Source organism: Fundulus heteroclitus, chromosome 14 (assembly GCF_011125445.2).
Source record: "Fundulus heteroclitus isolate FHET01 chromosome 14, MU-UCD_Fhet_4.1, whole genome shotgun sequence".
Lineage (NCBI taxonomy): Eukaryota > Metazoa > Chordata > Actinopteri > Cyprinodontiformes > Fundulidae > Fundulus > Fundulus heteroclitus.
In genome coordinates, this window is record NC_046374.1 from 18,489,532 (window position 1) to 18,509,134 (window position 19,603).

The 19,603-nt window shown below is 39.7% G+C and overlaps 1 protein-coding gene across 3 annotated transcripts in view; it reads left to right on the forward strand.

Annotated features, from left to right (window-relative positions):
- LOC105936193 (glucosidase 2 subunit beta) overlaps window positions 1-19,603 on the forward strand; it is a 222,567-nt gene that overhangs the window by 37,128 nt on the left and 165,836 nt on the right. For all 3 annotated transcript variants that reach the window (XM_012876905.3, XM_012876912.3, XM_021323747.2), the window contains exon 8: window positions 3,267-3,345. In XM_012876905.3, the coding sequence (XP_012732359.1) occupies window positions 3,267-3,345 (79 nt within the window). The remainder of the gene's footprint in view (window positions 1-3,266; window positions 3,346-19,603) is intronic.

The following is a 19,603-nucleotide window of genomic DNA, read 5'->3' on the forward strand; positions in this document are numbered from 1 at the left end:
TTAAATTGGTAGCAGCCGGACTTTCGTTCAGTTTTCCCGAAAATGTTTCCTATCCAGGAGTTTTTGTCAATTCTGCTGGCTCGCACATGAGCGACCTGCAGTTGGAGCGCTGCTGTTTTTAAGCACAGGGTTTTGCGTCCTCCAAGGCACATTCCAAGTCAAATGCAAATCAATGACACACCCGTCACTCTCGTCGCTCGTTAGAGGCTCAGCAAAAATCTGAACAAAATGCCTTCTGGACGTCTCAATTTAGAGGTTTTGATGTATCATCCATGGAGCAGAGCCCAGGGCAGTATCTGGACACAGTGTATGGACTGTTGATAATTTTGGCCTGGGAATTGGTTGCTGTCTCCCAAGGTGATGATGGTGGATGGATATATGGATGGATGGAAAGAAGGCCCATTTCTACAGCTACCATGTCCTTTCAGGTGTGAAGCAACAATCTGTATTGTCAAACAGTTAAGCCCAGACTCATTCATACCCCTGGCAGATTTAGATTTAATATTATTTTCATTCAATTTAAAAGCTCATTTATAGCTCAAAATAATAAAACAATCTAAAATAATTGATATGTTTTTATTCACATTTTATTAGAAACCTCTGCATTGAAAATTATTTTTTTGTTTGCATATTTCCACTGGTATTCTGATGGTTTATCTCTGAAAATGTGCTGCACATTTTTGTAGATGGAACATCTCCTTGTCATCTCCCTGATCTATAGCTCCTCCCAAAGACTGTTGGTGCAGCTAAAAGGTTACTTCAAACATTGATCTGTCAGCGACTCTGTGATAAGCTGCGGTGGTGGCTCCGAAGCCCAACTGCCATGCGTTAACATAAACCGACTTATGCCGTCTCTCTTTCCATAACACACACGAAAGTGTGAAAATTAAGCCTGGATCTTGACATAAAGGTGTTTTCTAAAATAGAGTTGTTAATTTTGGCCTTAGCCTGGATGTGAAGACAAAGGTTTGTAGCGTACAGACAAGCTAGCAGCTTGTCAAAGTGGGGCTAAGACCAAAGTAAATATCTAGAAATAAAAATCTCCAGGCTCCTGAACGCCATAAAGCTCGATGTTTTAAAAACCTCAACACTGTTGTCAATTTTCAATAAATGGCTAATTATAAAGACCCTTCTCATTTACACAGAAGGTTAATCTATTGCCAGTGATGTTCCACGTGTGTTAGAGCTGCACCATGTATTGAAAATGTGTGATTGTAGTATGAGTGCACAGTATCAATATACTAAGATATATTTATTCAACCAAGTTTTTTTTTGCAGTAATGCCATGTCAGGAAAAAAATATTTTTAGTATTTGAATAGGCTTTTTATGAAAGATCTAAACAAGTATATCTTTACTAACCACTACTCATATCATCATCTTGACATTCAACAGTCGTGACATCTTTTCCTGATATGGTGCGGCCCCTAATGTGAGTCATGGATTACACAACAGAACGTGTCAAACATACCTGTGCAGTTTACAGTGTGTGTATATATATATATATATATATACTGCCAACTCATTAACTCTCCAGATAACTTTAGTTAAACAACAAAAAAATCTCAAAAGTTCCTTTAAACCACTTTACATTCTGGGCAGGGTTCCTGTCCTTTCTATAAATGCTTTAGAAAGATATCACATATTATATATTTTCCAGATTTGGATATGCATGAAAAAACAGAATGTAGTTGGGAACAATGCTTGCATATCCCATAGTCTAAAGGTTATGTTCATCCTTCTGTCCATCTGTTCATTCATCAATTGGTCGTCTATGGGGCGACTGTCGTTGTGTCCTTGGGCAAGACACTTCACCCGAATTGTCTGCTGCCGGCAGACAATTAGCTCACCACTGTCAGGGTGTGAATGGGTGGATGACTGACTGTAGTTTAAAGCGCTTTGGGGTCATCGGACTAGTTAAAGCTCTGTACAAGTACAACCCATATCCATCAAGCCGCTATTTGTAGAACCGTCCTCCTCCCTTTACATTTCTATTTCAAATTGGACAAGTATTGAGAACTCTAAAAAGTGCAGGATCCTTTAATGTGGGGGAGGAGACTCCTGCAAGCATTGGTCATGAACGTAGATTCTGGCCTTTCTTATGCTCGTTTCGTCCCCGAACCTTTCCATGCAGCACGCACAGAAGCACAACCCACTGTGCCAGCTGGCAGGCAGTTGGCAGCCCAGTGCAGGATTAACTGGTACTAGTATAGTGGCCTATAAATAGCAGTCTACCAACTGCTTCAGGAAATGAACCATGATGGAGCCTCCCAAAGGCCCACGAACAGGATGTGCTCTTTATCCTCCTCCCCCTCTGCATGGATTTATCACTGCGTGCATCTGCGAGCTCCATAATGTTCGTCACCGACTTTCTCAGGGAAGCCTACAAAGGGGCGCACATCACAAGACACCTGCTCTTTTGCTGCAGTGGTCTATATATATATATATATATATATATATATATATATATATATATATATATATATATATATATATATATATGTGTGTGTGTGTGTATATAAATGCCCTGTGTGATTGGAGCCAAAGCCAATTTACTTCACACTGGATTTTCTGAGCCGTTGTTCCGCAGCCTCTGTGCTGCTCTCACAATGGCGTGAGGCATTGTTTCTCTCCAGCACTTACCCTGAGCATTGATCCTCTGTAGGCTGAACAGACTATTTGCTTTGTATGTTTGCCTGCTCTTCCACTTCTGATGCGCTCCCCGGGATTGATTCTGGCGATGCAGTCATTATCGGAGCTCAGAGGGGGCCAGTTTAGACGTACCCTCTACAAGGAAGACGCAAGCATGGAGAAATGGTTGCCGACGAGAGTTTGGTGTTGTGGAAAGAAAGGGTGGTCGTGTGTCTGTGACTATACGGCGTGGTGCGTTGTGTTGTGGGAGCCGTATCAGTGAAGTATCTCGCACACGTCCAGCATTTGCACTATTAGCTGGAAAGCGCTTAATTGCACTTTTAAAAAAAAGGGGTATTTACTGTAAAGTGTTAATGTTCCCCTAATTAACATTCAACCCTGGTTGTACGGTTAGAAAATAAAGGCTTATGTGTTTTTTTTTTCAAATGGTATAACACTTGATCAAACTAGGGTGTGTGTGTGTGTTTTTTTTTTTATAGAAGTAGATGAGAACAGGCTGTGTGTCTCAGTATAACTGGCTGTGACCTTGAAATATTCAAAACATGATGAGCTCAACCAAACCTTTGGGTGGAATACTAATGTGATGCTTTATTTTATTATTTTTAACCCCCCTCAGCATATCGGTGGATGAAATCAAGGCTAAAGTGGTGCTTGTCCATGATGAGAAGCGAGTTCTCTCCGAGGATGAGGCGCTGGTGAGTTATTTATAAAGTTCAATAACTGTTTTCTCCAAGATGTTTTTAGATTTTTCATGTAGGCCTCACTGCATACACTTTGGTTAATCTTTGGGAAGGCTGGTTTTGATTTAAGCTGTATTTTCATTTTTTTTCTTAGTATAAATTGACATTTTGTGTGAAAGATATTTTTCCCTTAAAATAAATTATCCGCATTTCAGTATGTATTTCCATTTATTAAAATGACAAAGTCAAGACTGTAGGTAATCGTTTTCCAGTGTGGTCCATATTGCATTTAAGCCATTTTTACACTGGGTACAAAGAAAACAAAACATATTTAATATCTGATAACATGTAAACCTGCTGAGAAAGATTTTCAATTGTTTTTCTTTCTTCAATCTCCATATTGTACATGCAATTTAAAGACCTTACTTCTTTTAATGATGATATTGTTTTAGCTAAAGTTAAATGAGTGAAAATTTTACTTTTTGTTAATCTAAGCGGCAATATGTCCTTTAAAAATCAAAACATTTTATTTCAGTGCATCTTTTACCCTCCAGATGGAATATTTAACGTATGCCACAAAAAAAAAAAACAAAGGTATTGGGCATTTCCAACTATTAAACAGCCTTTATGGGATAGAGTGCCAAATCCTGCATGCCAAAAATATAGAAGTCCTTTTTTTTTTTTAACACATATTTCCCTCGCAGTCTGATATTAGCCGGATTAAACCTTTCCTTTCTTAGGTCAATTATTTGTATTTGCTGAATACCTAATTAATATGGCAGATTGTATTTTATTACCTTCTTTAAAGTCAAAAGTTCACAGAAACTAAGATTACTATGCCTTTTATGAGCTTTGGAAAGCCTCGAGGAAAATGTCATCACTTTGATAGGTTACTTCACAACAATCCGTGTTAGATGGAAGCCCACCTTGAACACGCTGCTATGTTGTGCGACTCAAACATCAAAAGAAATCAGGGAAGACATCAGGAAGTGAAATGTGGACCTCCACCAGTCTAGTTCATCCTTTGGTACAATTCATGGATGGTTGAAGGTGCTACGTACAACCGTTCAAACAATTACAAGCCAGTATAAACCACACTGGACTCTCCAGCCATCATACTGTTCAAGAAGGAGACGGGTTCTGCGATCCGATGTGAACGTGTGTTGGTGTGAAATGTGCATTGTGAAGATGCTTCTAATGCTGGTTAGAGAGTTTTATTATCATCAGTGAAATGAGTGGCTGAAAGGCCGCTAAGCGACGAAGAAGCCATTACTCCAAAAGCAACCTAAAAAGCCAGATTACAGCAGGAAGACCTTCATTTTTGGAGATTTGTCCTGAGGACTGATGAAACTAAATGTAAGACTTCTATCATGATGGCCAAAGTTACGTTTGGAATAAAAAGCTTGCAAACTTGAAAACAAGGGGGGAAAGACGGGGGCAGCAGCATCATGGTGTGTGGGTGATAAACTACAGTACAAAATAAGCGGCATAAGAAGAAAAGAACATTGTGTGGAAAGCTTCAGTCCTCCAGGACCGTTGTCCTGCAACTTATAGATGTGTCTGTGGTTCAACGCACTTGACTCAAACATTAGCTCACTTAGCAGAGGCCTCTAGAGCTTGGTTGCATGCTAGTGAGGCACTTTAGCCACTTCTACAGGGACGGCTCTAAAATTTGCAGGACACTGGCCCTTGAGGGTTCTTTGGGGTCGGTGCATTGCGTTATGCAGCACTGTGCAACTGGACGAGACCGACAGTCCCTCAAGCTAACAACTGCTAGCATTAGCTTAGTTAGCAAGTTAAAGAAAGGAAAAACTAAAACTCTGAAGAGTTATTACTCTCACATCTAGCAAAAAATAAATCATTTTGGTACTTCTACCTCTCAATTGTATGTGGCTATGAAGTGGTTTGTTTACAGGTAAGGAATGGAAATTGTAGGCAACATAATAACTCATGTGAACAAATTATGGCGAAGCTGGGAACTGACCCGAATCCTGCTGTAAGCAGCATCTTGTGAACAAAGATGGATAAAACATTTTTACTTGTCTACTCGCAAAGACAGTTTGTGCTTTTTTTTTTTAGAATGCATTTTATTTATAAAAAACAAAAACAAAACTGAAGTATCTTTCAGAGCTGATCCTCTAATACCACGAGTATCCCACTGCCTTGATGGAGGATTAGAAGTGGTTGTAGAAAATGTAGCTCTAGCTGTTGATTTGTTTACCTGGTCATTTTTAGAGCCCCGGGGAGGTTTTAAGTGGGAGTGACTTAAAATTACAAGTGGCTTTATTTAGCAATATCAAGCATTTTCTTGCACTTTTTATTTTGGTAAACTCTCCGTGTAGTTACCACATTTTGGGTGTTGTCTCCGCTTGTACAAGTAGGTTCCCTTCAAACTCCTTTCAATTTAGAACAGGATGAACACGATTCCCCAGCGGTGATTTTCTTTTTTTTTTTTCCCCTCAAGCTGTTTTTGTGCGAGAATGCGGCTGTCTGTTTCACTTAATAAGACTTGTTGATCCTCTCTTTTACATGGCAGCACATAAGATGTCTGTGTGTAAACAAAAACTTCCTCTTCCTTTCCTTATTTTCCTTTCTTCTGTAGAGGAAGAGCATGTTCATGATGCCCACACAGAGACACGCACGCGCCCACGGGCGCACAAAACAAAAAACGAATAAGGCTCCAGAGCTCTGACCTGCATGAAAGACTCGCAGATGAGGAAAAATCTGTCTGCGTTCAATTTTCCCGTTTAATGGGAGGACATTCTCGGGGAATTCAGCTGCATCTGAAGAGGATGAATTAGTAGAAAGACTCATGAATATGAATACGTGAGCTTAACCGCAACCGCAGCAAACTGTAATCAACGGGCCGCCGTTAAACAAGCAATTTACATTAAAACTGACGAGGGGCCTCTGTGTGTCAGAGCCTATAATCAAAGTTGGGGCCGACAGGAGTTGTATCTTCAGAAGAAGTTAATTTTAAACCTCCTTGGCAATGCTCAGAGAATGAGGCCCGGTCATTTTCCGCAATTGTCTCTCATGACAAGGGGCGGGCTTTTTTTTTTTTGTACGTCAGATGCGTTCTGACTAGTTTACAAGGATGTCTGTACAAACACAGCATGCCTGGTTGTGAAAACAGTGTTATGGTTTAAAATATGGTTAAAGCAAAAAACAAAAACAAAAAACATTCTTGCTGGTCTTGAATTTGCCTATTTTTACCGCTACTGTATTTTAGTTCAATAAAACTTGTCAATGTCAGTTAAAGAGAAAAAAAAAAAAAAAAAGCTAGTTAAGCAACAGTAGTTACTGATTATTGTGAAGCAAATTTAAGCAATGGAAAGTATATTATTATTACTGACAAAAAAAAATCAAAAATATGATCCTTTTATTAAAAGCAGAAAAGCAACTACTACTACAAAAGCTATTAAAAGTATATTTTTAGATTATATCGATTGTCATTCCAAAAAAAGGTAAAAAACAAAGCAGCTGGACTTGTTTTCCGTGGTTGAAGACGTTTCGCTTCCTCTCCAGGAAGCTTTCTCAATTAAAAAAATCTGGAGTAATGTGGAGTAGCAAGCTTTATACAATTGGCAAACAAAGGCCTTGTAATGGCTTAGATAACATGCAAATTCAACAGAAACAGGACCACCCCTTAGTAATGGGCGGTCTTTAAAGCCATTACGCCAGCAGATTGGACCGAAACTGGTCCACTCCTCTGTAACGAGGAGCTTTGCTTTGTTTTTTTACCTTTTATTGGAATGACCATGACCTGGATGACTGAGAATCTTCACCAGCATATCGATTGTCACTTAAAATATGAGCATTATTTCCTAAATTATATATTATTTTGTTTGGACAAGAAGTTCAGATTAAAGACGGTTCCAACCAGATGGTCCCTTCCCAGTTCAGTTCTTTCCTTTTGAACGACTCCTTTCAAATATGTCCATTGAGCAGAGATCCTGGCTTCCTTGTTTCCATATCAGCAATGACAAGAAAGCAGACATTTCACATAGAATAACTTTGTGTATGAACATATCGCAACAGACTCAACGAGTAGTCCAGTTCGTGTGGTGTAAAGCATACAATAATGAGAAAACCATAAATGAGAATGAATGTCAGCGCCCCGTGAACATTGATTCATGTACAGTGCATCTGTAAAAATCATAACAATAATAATAATAAAAATTATGTTTCCATATCCATAGGTTGATCGCCTCATGGTAAAAAAAACACAAGTTTTGTTTTCTCTTCATTTAAAACGTGTGCAAAAGTTTCCAGTATATGCTGTTTAAAGCATGCTCACAGTGTTAAAGAGATCAGACATGTAGCACTTTTTTGGTCATACTCAACGCACTTCACACTAGCCACCAACTAGCCGGACTTCCAAATGCTTTGCATTCATGCACAGGTGGATAAGCAACTTGGGGCTAAGCGTGGCACCCAGGCGGACATCAAAATGAGGCAGGTGAGAAAGCTGGAATCAAACAGCTTTCCCAGCTTTCTAAATCATGACTATTCTTCCTATCGAGCCACAGTCACTCTACGGGTGTTCAAAAGCCTTTGCAGGACAATGTCCAGGCCTGTAAAATGCATCGTCATCAGCAAAGAATTGAAAAGCTGAGTTTGGAGATGCTGTGTCCAGGTTATTTAGACATGAAGAAAAACAACAATGGCCCAAGAACTGCACCCTTACAGTTTTGCAATGAATCACAGATTCTATGGTTCACCTATGTGAACCATCAGCATTGTAATAATTATTTGCAAACCTTTCAACAGCTTTTTAAGCACAAATGGTACTTTTAACATGCTAACATGTTCAAGTAGCACAGCTAAATAAGATTAAGAAAATACTTGCAAAAGCACAATACTTTGGATCACTTCCAGTGCAGTTGGGTTATTTAAAAAAAAAATCAGTATTAACAGTACATTTATTTGGCAGTTTTGCTATTAAATTCTGCAAACAAGTGTAATCCTTAAGTTGAGCAATAAACCGAATGAGGAAGCGACATGTTTTTTCCTTCTTTCCTCCTGAAAAGAGTTATTAGTGTTCACTTGTGCTGAATAAAAAGCTTGATAAGCTTTCCTCCATCGCACTTACAAGTGGTGATCATATTCTTCTCTTTTTTTTTTTTGCTCTCTGATTCAATTTGTTTCATTTTCACATCTTTTTTATTAGTTTTCCCGCTTCTTTTCCCTCTTTCCTACTAGAAGCTTTGGCCTCCCTAGAAAATTCACTTTCCACTTCAGCGGCCCAGATAATTCAAGGAGGATTTTCGGGAGAACAATTTGATGATCAAAGGGAAGCTCGATGCTCAGAAGGGAAAAAGGGTATTTTGAAGTGGCTCTCCCTTTGTGTTCTAACATTATGTTATAGCCTTTCATTACTGCAGAAACCCCTGCTAACGTAGGGTCACTTTAGTTTACATAATAATTGGTGTAGAAATCAAAAAGGGAAAGGGGGTGAAGGAGAGACGAAATTCTATTGATGAAACTTCAGGTTTTGCAAAGATTGAACTTTTAGCGCCGCTTCATTTCGCCATTAATAACAGGACAATACCTTCTCAGGACCGTCGGTGTGTGACTCAACTTGGTCTGCAGCAACGTCTCTGAGAGCAGGAAATTGCTTTCTCTCAGCCTGTAAGCGTTTTGTGCCGAGGAGTATTTCACTTATCGCTCTTCTACCTGCTCGCCTACCTTTTAAAGCCCTGCGCTCATTCTACCACAAGTGCAGTCTGAGAATATTGCATGTTTCTCTTTTTAATTTGAACAGGTGAACCAGAGTAATCCTGCGATCAAAAAAAGCCAACTGTGTGCTGTTCATGCACCATTTGATGTCAAGAGAAAAGTGGAGGGAATTGAACTTTTTGCTAGTGTGTAGAACACAAAATAAATCTGGTAAGGTAGGGATATATATATATATATATATATATATATATATATATATATATATATATATATATATATATATATATATATATATATATATATATATATATAATATGCCCATGAGCTGTGAAAAAGGCTTAGCTTGATCTCTGAACGGAGTGTAGTGAATGGATCAGTCAGTCCGGTTAGTATGGGCTTTGTTTTCAGCATGAGAAATGTCATTGTGTCGTCTGAAGGCAGGCAAATGTGTTTGTCTCATGCTCATTGCATGAGGCTTGAGAGCTCTGTTTATGATTGATCAAATGAGTGTAATAAAAAGTGTTATAGTACATGTCCCACTAAATTAAAGAGGACATGCCATCTCATTTAATGCTTTCCTTTTCACATTTAATTCATCAGGTGTGGTCTGTTTAAAGTGGAACTACAATATTTTGATCTTAAGTCCTCTATTAATTTGTGTAGTTTTTTGCTGGGGGGGGGGTGGTGGTGCAATGAACAACAGAACATTTTGACTTGTCAACTTGAAGCTTCAGCATCCTTCAGCATTAAGTACAATTATTACAATTATTTTTTGAGTACAAAAATAATAGAAAACAGAGGAAACTGAACAGCTTGAAAAATATGAAACAAAAAGAAAATATGCAGCACCTGGTGGTGACCAAATTAAGTTCTTCTGCATTTCTAGAGACTCCTAGTGCACAACCATTTGTATTTATGGCTAAAGAAGAGGATTTTGCATTATTTGTCCCCTCTAAATCATGTGTTGTGTGATGTTATTATTTGAACATTTATTTTTCTAAATTTTCTAAATTCATTCAAATAATCCATTAGTAAATTGGATCCATCCATCCATCCATCCATCCATCCATCCATCCATCCATCCATCCATCCATCCATCCATCCATCCATCCATCCATCCATCCATCCATCCATCCATCCATCCATCCATCCATCCATCCATCCATCCATCCATCGTGACCACTGTAAAAATTAATTTATGGTGAATTTTACTATGAAAGAACTAAAACTTATCTGGAAATTAATGCAAATTTCTGACTGAAGAGATGTACAAACACCGCACACGGAAATTAGTGAAACGTCATGCTAAATAATAAATTAGCTGTAAGGTCAATGAATATGTTGAAACAAAAACACGGATAACCAAAAACAGGCAGCGCACTGTGTTTCTTATCTGATATCAAAAGCCCTCTTTAAGCTGTTTATCCACTCTTGACATTCCTCTGTCACGGCGACAGCTCGACAGCATCCCACAGAGTCCCAGAGCACCTGCCACACAAACAGGCCCGACACGATTTTACCTTCCCACCTTGGCAACAGCGCTCTCCCGATTTCCCCCCCCCCATCCACATCAAGCACTCTGCACATAAACAAGAACCAGCGTTGCCCTCCCACTCCTCGTCGCTGCCCGACCAAGGTCGGCCTCTGCTGACCAGCTCCTTGCACCATCTGTCTGAGCTGGTTGACATTTGGCCCCCGCTTGAGCTGTAATCTCACCTCAGAGGGGACCCTGACATGTTTGCATTCTGGTTTCTACAATGTGTGTGTCAAGAAAGCAGATTCCCCCTAGATCCTGCCTGAACGGTAGACAGGAATGTATGCCTTTAAAAAAAAAAAAAACGGAGTGTCGAATTGACGCATATTAAATAAATGCTTTTCCATGTTTGTTTTTTCACTATCCCAGGCATTTTATTAGCTCTGTTTCTGATTTCAGGCGACTGAAAAATCCCTGAATAGACGACACTAAACTAAAGGCAGGCGCTGTGTTGCGTATGTTGATTTCTCATCGGCCACCAGAGGGGGGCAGCAGCCTTCTAAGTGAAGCACGCGCCGCTGTAATGGAAAATGGAAAGTCACATTCACAGGTCATTTAATCTCTTTGTTTTGTCATGGGCTGGGCCTCTGGTGCTGCCTTTCTGCCTCACACACACTCACAAAAACAGAAACATCCCTCTTGTTAGGGAAAATTCTCCTTAGCTTGCGAGATGTATTTATGAGACTTTTGTTTTTTTTAATGCAGCTGGCTGGGTGGCTGGTTTCATAAGCCTGCAGTGATTCTAAGATTAAATGTGGGCTCTCAGGAGATTCTTGGGCCTGTATATTATTACTGTTTAACAGTGTTGGTTTATTTATTTATTTAGTCTGAACTGTGTGTTTGAGTCTACTCTTCCCTCAACTTGAAGGTATAATATTTGCAGATGCATACAGAGCCTTACATAAACTATTCCCACCCCACAAACCAATCGGTTGGCAACTTGGGGTTAAGTGCCTTGGCAGGGGGAAGTCGGAATTGAACCCACAGCTTTCTGATTGCAAGGTGACTGCTCTTCCCACTGAGTCACCGTCGCCCACCAGTGTATTGACCCCCCTCTCCTCGAATACTCCTAAACAACTTTTTACCCTGTAAGACCTCCAATTGTTAGATACCCTATGTGTGTAATTGAAACTCGGTACAAAGCTGCAAGGAGTCCCTGTTGCAGCCAGCAATACCCACCAGTAATGTAAGTATTTTTTCCCCATTTTAATGTAAAGCAGCCAATAATGACGTAATTACCCATTAATGCAGAAAATTATTCGATAGTCTAATACATTATCAGTGTAAAATCTTTTGAAAATGTAATAACTGCAGCTGGACATGTAGTTACACCTAAATAAGAGTTTCTTAAAAATAATTACATTTTTGCTTCTTTTGTTCAGTTTTGCCGTCAGACATGGGCATAACGGATTACATAATTGTTATATTCATTCATCAAGGATACATTATTGGCCTCACTGTCTTTCAATAAGCATGGTTTTAAAAGCCATTTTAAGAATTATCTTATACAAAATCTTTATTTAGACAATTGGTAATTTGTTTAAATATATACATTTAGAAATGCATGAAAATGAAAAAGAGGAAACCGGTCTTTTGAATCTTTGGGACGTGTATTTAGTAGTTAGATAACTTGGCAAAATCTTCTAGGAGTTGTTCATGTGTTGACTCTAACCAGCTTACATTGTAATGGTTTTTCCTTTTACGTTTTAAGCAACATGTTATTGCAGTACTGGATCAAAAACTTGACATCCTTATTAACTAGATATCAAGCTATTGGCTTTCTTTTGCTCCGTTTTCCTTTTCTTCCAGCTGCTCTCCCTCAGCTGCTACACCAACATCCACATCCTCCTCCACTAGGTCCGTGAGTCTTCTCTGGGGTCTTCCTCTTGTCCTGCTGTCCGGCAGCTCCATCTCCAACATCCTCTTTCCAATTTATCCACTATCTCTACTTAGAACATGTCCAAACCGTGTCAGCCTTGCCTCTCTAACTTTTATCTCCAACCCGTCCAACCTTGGCTGTTCCCCCTGATCTGCTCATTTCTAATCCTCTCCATCCTGATCACTCCAAATGAAACTCTCAGCATCTTCAACTCAGCCTCCTGACTTTTTGACAGTGCTACTGCTTTATTACATATAAAATGGCCGACATTATTACGCTATAGGCCCTTATAAAAACCTTTTTTTTTTTATAGTGGTGGCAGTGTCATGCTGTGGAAAATGCTCTTCTTCAGAGTGATGAGACAATGGCCATAGGTAAATACAGGGCAGTCCAGGAAGTAAACCTGTTAGAAGCAGCAAAAGACTTAAGACTTGGAAAGAGGTTCACCTTCCAGCAGGTTAGCAATGCTAACCAGTCTGAGCTACAACTTAATGATCCACATATTCATGAGTTAGAATGGCCCAGTCAAAGTTCATACCAAGGTTTCAATTGAGAATCTGTGGCAAGGCGTCAAAAGTGCTGTTCACAAAAGGATTCGAGCCCGTCTGACTAAGCTTTAGCTCCTTCACAGAGAAAAATGGACCAACATACGTTACAAGTATCTAAATGAGCCAAGCTGGCATAAATAAATAAATAAAAACTTTGCTGAAATTGTAGCAAAAAGCAGTTCTTAGAGTTGACTCAAACATTGTGAATGTTGATGCAAGCCAGACGCCTGAAATCACAACAAAAGTGAAGTGTGTGGTTGTAATGGGACAAAATGTAAAAAGGGTTAAGAGGAGTGAATACTTTTGCTAGTCATTGTATCTAGAGTTCGAGTTTTACCCAACCGCCTGGATGTTGAATAGCTTATGTTACACTGTACCGTATTATTTTAACACATTTGTTTGTGGAATGTGCCCAGAAAAGCTCTGAGTGTTTGGAGGTTGAAGCGCCCCGACGAGCGAAAGGGAAAGGTAAAAAAAAAAAAGTGTCAAAAAACAGGTTTTCTAAAAGGTTATAGTAGGTAAAAAAAAATATATCCAGCTGAGGTTATGAAGCTGCATCTGGAAGGATGGCGGTAAAAAAAAAAAAAAGGGGCAGGTCTGCACCTTAACTCCTTATTCATCACCTGCCACCCCACATGTCACATTTCTTCCCTTTCCGGCTGGAGTGCTTTCCACTCATATAATTCGAAATGACAGGTAGAAACCAGTGGCGGATTTATGTGTTTTTTTTTTTGTGTGTGTGGAATAGAGGTGGAGAAAAGTTTCCTGCTTGAGAAATAAAAAAAAAAAAAAACAACAAAACAAAACAGTTGTATGTCATGTTCCTGCGAGATGGGAGGAAGGCGAGGAAGCTTCAGAGGAGAGGTTGCGCCCAGTGATCCGGACGTTAACGGTGAAGGAGTTGTTTTTGTTTTTGTAGGCTGAGCAAACCCTGACACTTCTCGATCCGTCGCCTCGCCCTCCTCTAATCTTCCCCGCACTCATCTTTTGGTTATGTAACCGTCACAGGATTGGCCGCGCTCGAGGTTACTTGGGTGCTGCAGTTAATGGAACCTGTGGGAGGTCAAAGGCAAGAAGAGGGAAAGCGCCAAATGAAGAGGCTGCTCCAAGCAAGTCTTGACAAGGGATCGAGGGCTTTTCTGCCTGTCTCGCTGTCCAATAACTTGTTTGCTCTGATTTTAATTCCTGAAAGCGTTAAAAACACAACGTGCGATGATACAAACAGTCAAATAAGGGGAATATGTACCGCTTTAGCTCAATTACAGACAATTCTGTCTTCCAAGTTGCACTGATAAACCAGGCTTTAAGCAGGCCCTAGGCAATCATCTGTGTTCTTATCAGCTCTAACCACTTGACAAATACTATTGATGTTGCAGCTGGGTTAACTGCAGCTCCTGAGAACGTGGTACACACCGCGTGGCGGGCCACAGGGACACGTCTGTCCCCGGGGACAATCTGTACAAGCTCATCCTACACGATCGCATTGATCGGTGATGTTTTACGTTATTGACATAAACACTTTAAAACAAAAAAAAATACCCCTCCTAACATCTAGGGGGGACAATTTAGTGGGGTTACTATCTTGTTCTTCCAATGGCAGAGAACTGTGAAAGCTGATTTATTTTGTATATCTTTTTAAAGTAGTGGACCTGAGGTGATGTAGAGTCGAGTTTATTGCAGTCTTCACAGATAAATTGCGTAATTTTCTTTTCTCAAAATCTAATCAGCCATGAAACGTATGAACACACACACACACAAGTATGTTTCAGAAAATAGAGGAAAAGTCAGTTATGTGTTTTTTTTTTAAATCAAATAATCATAATTGTGCATGTGGTTTGTAAATTCGCTAACTTTATTACAACTAAGTGCTACATACAGCTTTTCACTAAATGTAGGCACACACTTTCAGTCAGTTACCAGACCTTAAAGATGACTAAAATTTGGCACGGAAATGGGTACAAATTTCTGAAGATTTCTGTCTGGATGTTTACTGTGGCACCAAGGATCAGGTCTTATGCAGCCTTTAACAATTTTTTTATTTCAGGATTGCCTTGCATTTGGTTGCATCCGTCTGTTTCCAACTCTGACCTGATTTCCTGTCCCTGCTAAACAATAGCATCCACGCAGCATCTTGCTACCACCGCTGGGTTTAAGAAGGGAGAGGGTCTGTTCATGATGATGTGCATGAACTGAAAGAAGATATGTGATCAATATCATCGTTGTACTGTTTAGCTGTTATCAATGTTACACAGTTTCTTAATATCAAGCAAACCCTAATCCAAAACAGCTGCGAAGGCAGTGGCTCATTTTAGTTTTAAACTGCTACTTTTCTAACTTCCTGCATCCCATAGCTGTGCTCCGGTGATAGCAATAAGCTTGCACGTCAATGGTGAAGATTTGGTTTCAGATGTTCCTTTATTTCTGTTCTTTGTAACAATACTACGGCTATCTGTTGTGCAGGTATCTTTGCATATGACTGGATACAGTGGTCTTTGCTGGTGGCTATGTGAAGTAGCTATTCATGTGCTTCAGTGGCTTGCAAAAGTATTCAGCCCCCCTTGGCATTTTTCACCTTCTGTTGCCTCACAACCGGGAATTAAAATGGAGTGTCTGAGAGTTTGTACCATTTCATTTACAGAACATGCCTACAGCTTTGAATGTATGCTTTTTTTTATTGTGATGCAAACAACAAACAGGACAGAATGACAGAAATCTTCAGTGTGCGTATATAGCACCATCCATCTTTCCATGACTCAAATGCCCCATTAATGGTGATGGAATGTGTTGGGTTTGTAGCAGACATGGTGTTTTCCTTGGTGACCAGAGCACCTCCCTCCATACTTTTGGGGAGTCAACCATGTGTCTTTTTGGCAAACTAAATATGTGCCTTCTTATGTTTAACATTAAGTAATGGCTTTTTTTTTCTCTCACTCTGCTGGGGAGCTCTGCCGCTCCTTCAGGGCGACCCTTGGTCTCTGCTGCCTCTCTGATTAATGCCCTCTGTGAGTTTTGGTGGGCAGCCCTCTCTTGGTCGGGTTGCTGTGGTGCCAGGTGCTTCACATTGTAAGATGATGGAGCTGACGGTGGTGTCAAAGATTTGGATATTTTTTCTAACCCCACCATGAGTTTTGCTTTTCAACAACCTTGCCCCTGACTTGTTCAGAGAGCTCCTTGGTCTCCATGGTGTGATGCCTCTTGCTTAGTGGTGCTGCAGCTTCTGGGGTCTTTCAAAAAAGGTGCATTTATACTGACAGGTCACGAGACAATTAGATTGCACACAGATTGACTTCATCTAACTAAATATGGGACTTTTGAAGGTAATTGGTTGCACCAGAACTTTTTATGAGCTTCATAGCAAAAGGGTTGGGTACATATCTACATGTTCTATTTTTATTAGTATTTTACTCATTTCATTTTACCAACTTAGACTATTTGTGCAGATGCATCACATAAAATAAGTTAAAAACGCATTTAAATTGCAGGTTTTAATGCTGCAAAATAAGTAAAACGCTAAGGGGGTGAATACTTATGCAAGGCAATGTATAGCTCTAAACCTCCACTAAGGTGGATTTGGAGGACTGCAGCACCGGCAAGCCCCCATTTGTCACACCAAGTTGATTTCACATGTTTAAAAGAACAACAACTACTGTTTAAGTACCAATTTATTTACCCTCTGAGCAACACTCGGACCTTGAGTCTAAACAACATTTAAATGTGGATAAAAAGTGAAGGTTGAAAATGTGGCCACATCGAGATGATCCCTAAATGTGGTGGAAATGTCGTTGGGCTTGACTAACTAGGGCTGATTTTCTCATTTGGCCAAAAATTTAGTCTGGTCTTTACACCTAAAATGTCAGGTTTTCAGTGGGTATTTGGCTGGCCAGAAGTAACTATAAAAAAAAAAATCCATGGATATCCAGTGCTTCTGGTTGTGTTTCAAACTAAAATCTACTTAGTTTTTTTTGCCAGATTTAATGCAGCTCATTACTAAAGATTGTGTTTGCAGTAAATAAAGGTTTGGCCACACAAAAGAACAACAATAACGACAACTAATGGGCAAACAAAAGAAGCCTCGGGTTTTGTCATTACACCTTTAGTTTGGAAGACAGCTCAGGAGGTGTTTTTGTTCTTGATTTTAAGCGTACATAAAGGCACCAATCATGTTCTTGGTTAGCCTAGTTTACGGGTTGGGAATAAACGCCTGCCGATTTGATGTTAAATTAACACGTGGTTGAACATTTCAAATTACAAGAAGCATCAGTTACCTGTAACGTGCTGCTGAATGCTTCCTGGGGTTTTTCACAGCGTCTCTTTGTCTTTGACAATAAGCAGGATGTCATCAAAGTGATACGGATACATATGAAAACACGTTTTTCTTCTTAAAATGGCAGCTTTCTTGGAAGGTTTATTCTCCTAATGTGTTTCAATTTTGAACCCACATTGGCTGCTTTGTTCTTTTTCTGGTCATTGTACATCGGCAGGAGGTCTTTCAAATCCATTTTGGAGCTTGGCAACATTGCTTACAGGAAGTTGTTGCTCAGCAGTGAAGGTATTCACATCATTCTTGCTCTAGCTGTTTTATTTGTATAGCCCCTTAAAGCTCAGAAACAACTTTTGAGTGAAAGGTAGCAAGTTGTATTTGCTTGCAGGTGGGGGGCGGGGGGCTGATATATATACTTGCAGTGGGAAATTATACGTGGAATCAAGGTATTGATTATAATTTTGGCTACTCCTCTGTGGTTGGTGGCAGAATTAGGACTCCTGAACTTTTTTTTTCTTCTATAGCTTTTGCTCTTTGCTACGTGGCTTTGTTTTTTGTTCTGGAAAGTTGTTACATCAAACTACTTAAATGAAAGTAACACCAAGCCATCCAGTTGGACAGGAGTTTCGAAATATTAGTGAAACAAAGTGAACAACTGGTGGTGGTGAGATTGTAAAACGGTTTAAACCACGTTGATTAGCACTGTTAGCATCACTAACCGTAACAGCGGGATTCGGTTTATTTTCTAGATTTTGGCCTTCCTGTTTTGCTGGAGCTCCTTGTTGATCCTTTGTAAAGCAACAAGTGTTTGTTGGACTAAATTTTTTATTCAGTTGTTACTGTAACCCCTTAATTTCACATCTTTTGCTCCTGTACGTGTCCGCTCCGTTTCAGACGGCCTCCATGAAAAGCAAAGCCTACTACATCCGCGGTCACTCCATCTATTTCCGTTCCAACGTTTCTCGGAGCCCGAGGAGAGCATGTGCGATCATCGTCATTACGAGCAGTAATGACGATCTATTTGGAGAGGATTACCACGTTTCAAACTGAATGTTGAAAATACAAATCTGCTTCCTCATTTGGTGCAAAAGGAGTGGTTTGCAACTAATATTGAAATAATATAGTTAATTTTATTGTGAATATTAAAAACATTGATTTAATTTGTGGTTAATGATCTCCAGTCACACCGTTTAAATTTGACAAACCGGAGGTTATTGATGTTTTTTTTTCCTGTTTGCTGCGACTGCAATTGTTGAGCTTGACCCGGCTGGAGCCAGACGGACCAGAACAGAGCAGAAAATTGGATTCGTACTGACGGTGACGTTTGGAGTAGTCACGGAGGATGTGGAACTGTTTTCATTAATTAAAATAACAACGTAGTCGCGCCGTCGCTCGGACATGCACGTACGTGAACGGAACGGGGCAGTCATGGAGAATGTGGACTCTGGGTGTTAGAACATGATACAACTTTCCCCGCCATGAATGTTTGCACACAATACATCATTTAAAAAAGAGTTATATATATGATAGAGGTCATAATAAGTTACACCTGTATGCCAAACACATTAAGTAATACAAAGTTTTTGCTTTCAACTGAAACCTCCAGATTGACAGCTTTCGGAACAGGACCATGGTTTCGGCATCAGTAAATGTGGCCTCAGCCCGGTCCCTGATCCCAGAATTATGTCAATGGGTCTGATGCCGACATGGGATTGGATTGGTCTTATCTTTGTTCAACTGGGTTTTTGTAAGATGGGATTTATGTCTTGGCACAACACTGGCAAATACTTTGAGTTTAGTAGCCTTTGTTTGTCTAAAAGATCCAGAATTTCAAGTTGAGTGGAAGAAAAAAAAACATCTTCTGCTGAACATGGATTAGCTACTCGACTGAAAATGTAGCCAGAGCCCAAAAGGCAACTTTAACAGATCTTCAGAAAGCCGTACAAACCAGAATGCTTTAAAGGATTATATACATATCTAGCTGCTCAGAAAGATGATGAATATGTGTGTTGACCCAGGACTTGTTGACCTAAAAAAAAAATAAAAAATTGCGGAACAAAAAATATTAATTTGCCCAAAATATAATGTCCATGTAAAGCAATAAGCTGTTTTCTTCATAAATATTATCATTGTATCATAAATATTATCTGTTTACAAAAAACATGAATTGAATGTGTTGACCTTTGTTTGTTTATCCTCTATTGGCGTCTCGCTCTTTTTAAATTACATTTTTCTTGAGACGTGTGTACAGAAAACACATTGGATGATGAGGCTAATACACAAGGAATCGCTGTCGTTGTTTTCAGTATAAAGCCTGTTGTGTCCTGTAGAGTCTGCACTGCATTTGTTTCCAGTTAATCGGCTGAATT